Source organism: Triticum aestivum, chromosome 1B, assembly GCF_018294505.1.
Source record: "Triticum aestivum cultivar Chinese Spring chromosome 1B, IWGSC CS RefSeq v2.1, whole genome shotgun sequence".
NCBI lineage: Eukaryota > Viridiplantae > Streptophyta > Magnoliopsida > Poales > Poaceae > Triticum > Triticum aestivum.
In genome coordinates, this window is record NC_057795.1 from 457946299 (window position 1) to 457950188 (window position 3890).

At 40.9% G+C, this 3890-nt stretch overlaps 1 protein-coding gene across 7 annotated transcripts; it reads left to right on the forward strand.

Moving 5' to 3' along the window:
- The first annotated feature begins 493 nt into the window (after positions 1 to 493).
- On the forward strand, positions 494 to 3437 carry LOC123131411 (EEF1A lysine methyltransferase 4). 7 transcript variants are annotated; one of them, XR_006464171.1, is made up of 9 exons: positions 495 to 871; positions 1330 to 1443; positions 1537 to 1605; positions 1763 to 1782; positions 1877 to 1929; positions 2016 to 2046; positions 2127 to 2208; positions 2658 to 2796; positions 2996 to 3437. XR_006464171.1 is itself a non-coding variant. In XM_044551098.1 (8 exons), exons 1-8 carry the CDS (start codon positions 667 to 669, stop codon positions 3205 to 3207), a joined length of 786 nt encoding a protein of 261 aa, XP_044407033.1. In that variant the 5' UTR covers positions 496 to 666; the 3' UTR covers positions 3208 to 3437. The 7 variants fall into 7 exon arrangements, 2 of the variants coding, with proteins under 2 accessions (XP_044407033.1, XP_044407041.1); XR_006464172.1 differs by having other exon boundaries at positions 2999 to 3437; XR_006464173.1 differs by lacking the exon at positions 2658 to 2796 and having other exon boundaries at positions 494 to 871; positions 2016 to 2042; positions 2999 to 3156.
- The last annotated feature ends 453 nt before the right edge of the window (positions 3438 to 3890 follow it).

The window sequence follows — 3890 nt, forward strand, 5'->3', positions numbered from 1 at the left end:
TGAACATGCACTTAATATTGTCATGGTTCATAAAAAAATAATTTTCATGGTCAAAGTACTGGAATTGCATCATAAAAAAACTAAAATTGTCATGCTCTACAAACTAAAATTGCCACATGGCAATTTTAGTTTAAACACTATGGCAACTATAGTGTAAACATCATGGTAACTTTTGGGCAAAATTGTTTTTCATCGAAACATATCAATATGGCTCTAGTTTTGAAGATGCCGCCGAGAAGGATTTAATGTTGAAAACAAATTTTTAATTCAATTTTTTAATTAGGAGATAAAACATTTTTAACCCCAAAACCAAAAAGATTCCTGCTGATGTTATCTGTTCATACGTGTCAAAATGAGTGATGATGGAGGCGTATGGGTGATGTGCAAGATGCCACACGTGTGGATGTTAGTTTTTTGATAGATTTTTCAGATGTGTGTTTTTATTTTATTTTTTATTTACATTTTTTGGAAAGAGAGAACATGCTCCTGATTCCTGAGCACACTTCGGGCGTCTGAACCCTCTTCTCTTCCGCCCCAGCATCCGCGGCTCTTGCGAGCTCCTAAAGCCGCGACCCCCGACGCCATAATCCCTCAACGATCCCCAGAGCAGAGCCATCCTCTCTCTCTCCCCGCGAGCCCTCACAAGCGAGAGGAAAGAGACCAGAGATGGGCGGCGGCAACTGCAACCCCAAGGACTTCGGCGCCGCCGCCTACTGGGACGCCCGCTACTCCTCTCCCTCCACTGGCGGCAAGGGCGGCGGCGGCGGCGGGTTCTTCGACTGGTACCAGTCGTACTCGGCGCTCCGCCCCCTCCTCCGCGCCTGCGTGCCCACTTCCTCCCAGGTCCTCATGCTCGGCTGCGGCAACTCCCGTACGTCCCCTTCAGTTACACGCCGTGGCTTAATTAGCTAGTCGCGATCTAGCTGCCAATTCGAAGATTTAGTGCTCTGATGCAGCCGGTTCTAGTCCTTCCACAGTCACTGGTGCATTAGGATTGGAAATTGGAACTTGCGTGTTCAGTGCTCCCTATGCATTGCATTGTGGTTTGGAACCTGAATGTTCAGTGCTCCCCTGATGCGTCTGTTCTGTGAATTTTATTGTGATTGCTGACGATGCGTTGCTTTTAACTTTGTGCAACATTAATGTTCAGTGCTCCCCTGACACACACTTCTGTGAATTTTATCATGATTGTTGATGATGCTTTACTTGGATCAACATTTTACAAGATTTACCCGTGAAGCTACTCTAATCTAGCTCTGTTGTTAGATTTATGATTTATCGTGTATGTAGTGCCCAGTTTGATGTTGTTCTATTCCTTGTTTTGGGCAGTTCTGTCGGAGGACATGGTAAAGGATGGTTACCAGAACATAGTAAACATAGACATCTCATCCGTTGTAATCGAGCAGATGAAGGAGAAGCACACGGATATCGCACAGCTTACATGTATTTTTGCTGATAATTTCCATTTCATATAATTTATCAGTTATGATCTCTATATAAGTCTAGTTACTTGGGTGTTTTATGCTATGCTTGAAGATATGCAGTTGGATGTCAGAGATATGAGCTTCTTTGGAGATGGATCATTTGATTGTATCATCGACAAAGGTATAAGCCTAAAGCTTCATATCTTTTTGGAAAGCACTTGATATGTTTCATAAGTTACTAGTCTTGAAAACTCTGTTCATTAAGTTTATCCAAATCAGTTGATGCATCTTTTTTACTTTGCCATTCTATTTACCATTGTACCAAACCCTTTCTGTAGGAACTTTGGATGCTATGATGGTAAGCATCTGTCGTTCAGCAAACTACAAATCAACTTAAAATGATCAGGCATGTAATGATCTCATGGTACTGATTTTCATTTTCCATATTCTAGTGTGGTGATGATGCCCCTCATGGCGCTTACAAAATGCTAGCAGAAGTGGCAAGGTAAAGATGTATCCACTCTTTGTACGTGATTTGATCCCCAATGGATGTCCTTAGTTGTTTTCAATTAAACTGCTCTATCTTTTCAGGCTTATGAGGCCTGGTGGGATTTACATGTTGGTACATCCTCTAATCCTAAAAGATACTTTGGAATGAATGAATATTTGATGACTTTATGGAGAGATGACTTTCTTTGACAGATAACATATGGTGCTCCTAAGGAACGTCTGACACTTCTGAACCAAGTCCGATGCCATTGGGAAGTTGAGCTTTACATTATGCGTAAGTTTGAAATGCCCTCTCCTCACTCTGAAGAGCGCGCCCAAGTACCATTTCTACCATATTACTCTATCATAACATGATTTTGTGCATATGATTTGCTTTATTATGTGGGAACTACGGATTCAAAAGTGCGAGGTTTGCTTCATTCTGTAGGAACTATGGATGCAAAACTGCAAAGTTTTGCTTCTACTACTATCTAGTTTTGATTCTCATAAGATGCTAAAAAACTACAATAGAGATATGAACAAAGGTTGCTACAGACTGATTATAGAGCACAATGTTACTGGGGAATCTTGGGAGGGAATAAATTAGCACCATTTTATTGGGAACTCATATGCCCCTCTTTGTTTGCAAAATGTTTGGATCTACTATCTAGGTTTGCATATTGTTGTATGTGTCATTCGGGAAAACATGTCACTAATCCTTTGTGCCACTTTCAATGGCCAAAGACCAAAATACCTTGTTCGATGGTTAGTCAGTGCCTCAGTGGCAACCTTGACTTGAATTAATGACGGCGGCAATGGTGACCGAAGAAGCCTGCCTGGTCTGTGCTTCATGCCCTCGATCACGCCGCGTCATTAAACAAAGGTATTTTGGTCCTTTTTTCTGTTCCATTGAATTGCCATTGAACAGTGGTGGCATATGCAACAACACGCAGACTAAACTGGCAGGTCCAACATTCTGCAAACTCAGAGCGGCATATATGATATCCCCCCCCCCCCCCCCCCCCCCACTTAATTTTGTTGCATTGCATAGACCTTGACATTGTATCTGTTCTTTCTGCTAGCAGCCACACCTGAATACCAGCTGAAATGGAGCAACGGTGCTGCACACGCCATGATGGAGAAAGTTGCGCTGACAGTGGATGGCCAACTGCCACCTGACTACGTTCTCAAGGATCCAGAGTCACATTTCATTTATGTTTGTTACAAGTCAGATATAGTGACCGAAGATAAGTCCATGGTTGCTGGTCAAGATGATGCCATGTCTTCATTTTAATGGAGTCCGACCACAATGACCGAATTAAATATTACCATTGATTATGAAAACGCATACCCTTTTGTGCCATTATCTGGCGCGAGTGAGAGATGAGTGTGCTTTGTGGAAGTTGGAAGATTTAAGAAATATAGTTATTGTGTGTTTCTATCTGCCATACTTAGTGAGTGAACCTGTGGAGTTCTATTTAGTTCGCTTGGAATGAGTAAATTTCGTTTCTCTGCAAGCTTTAATTGATACGTATTATATTTGCATTGTTTTGAGCCAATATGCATCATAAGCCTTCTTAACAACAATGATACATTAGTACTCTTTTTGTTCCGTTTTATAGTGCGTACAATTTATTTCTATAATTTTTAAGTATAGTGCACATTTGCAGAGTGGTATTTTTTGGCTCTCGGGCTCCATGGAACCTGAAATTTTCAAACTTTCAAAATGCAAATTGTTATGCTTCAAAAGAATCTGAAAATAAACACACAAGTACTTATAGATGCATAATACTCCCTCCGTTCCTAAATATTTGTCTTTTCAGAGATTCAAATGGACTACTACATACGGATGTATATAGATATATTTTAGAATGTAGATTCACTCATTTTGCTCTGTATGTAGTCACTTGTTGAAATCTCTAGAAAGACAAATATTTAGGAACGGAGGGAGTAGATGTGTGTAAAATTTCATTATGA

What these genes read in the sequence shown, in the direction of transcription:
- LOC123131411 (XM_044551098.1), top strand. Translation starts at nt 667, where the DNA reads ATGGGCGGCGGCAACTGCAACCCCAAGGACTTCGGCGCCGCCGCCTAC. An exon ending in GCTCGGCTGCGGCAACTCCC is followed by an intron (nt 872 to 1,329) that starts GTACGTCCCCTT and finishes TGTTTTGGGCAG; the next exon opens with TTCTGTCGGAGGACATGGTA. An exon ending in GAACTTTGGATGCTATGATG is followed by an intron (nt 1,783 to 1,876) that starts GTAAGCATCTGT and finishes TCCATATTCTAG; the next exon opens with TGTGGTGATGATGCCCCTCA.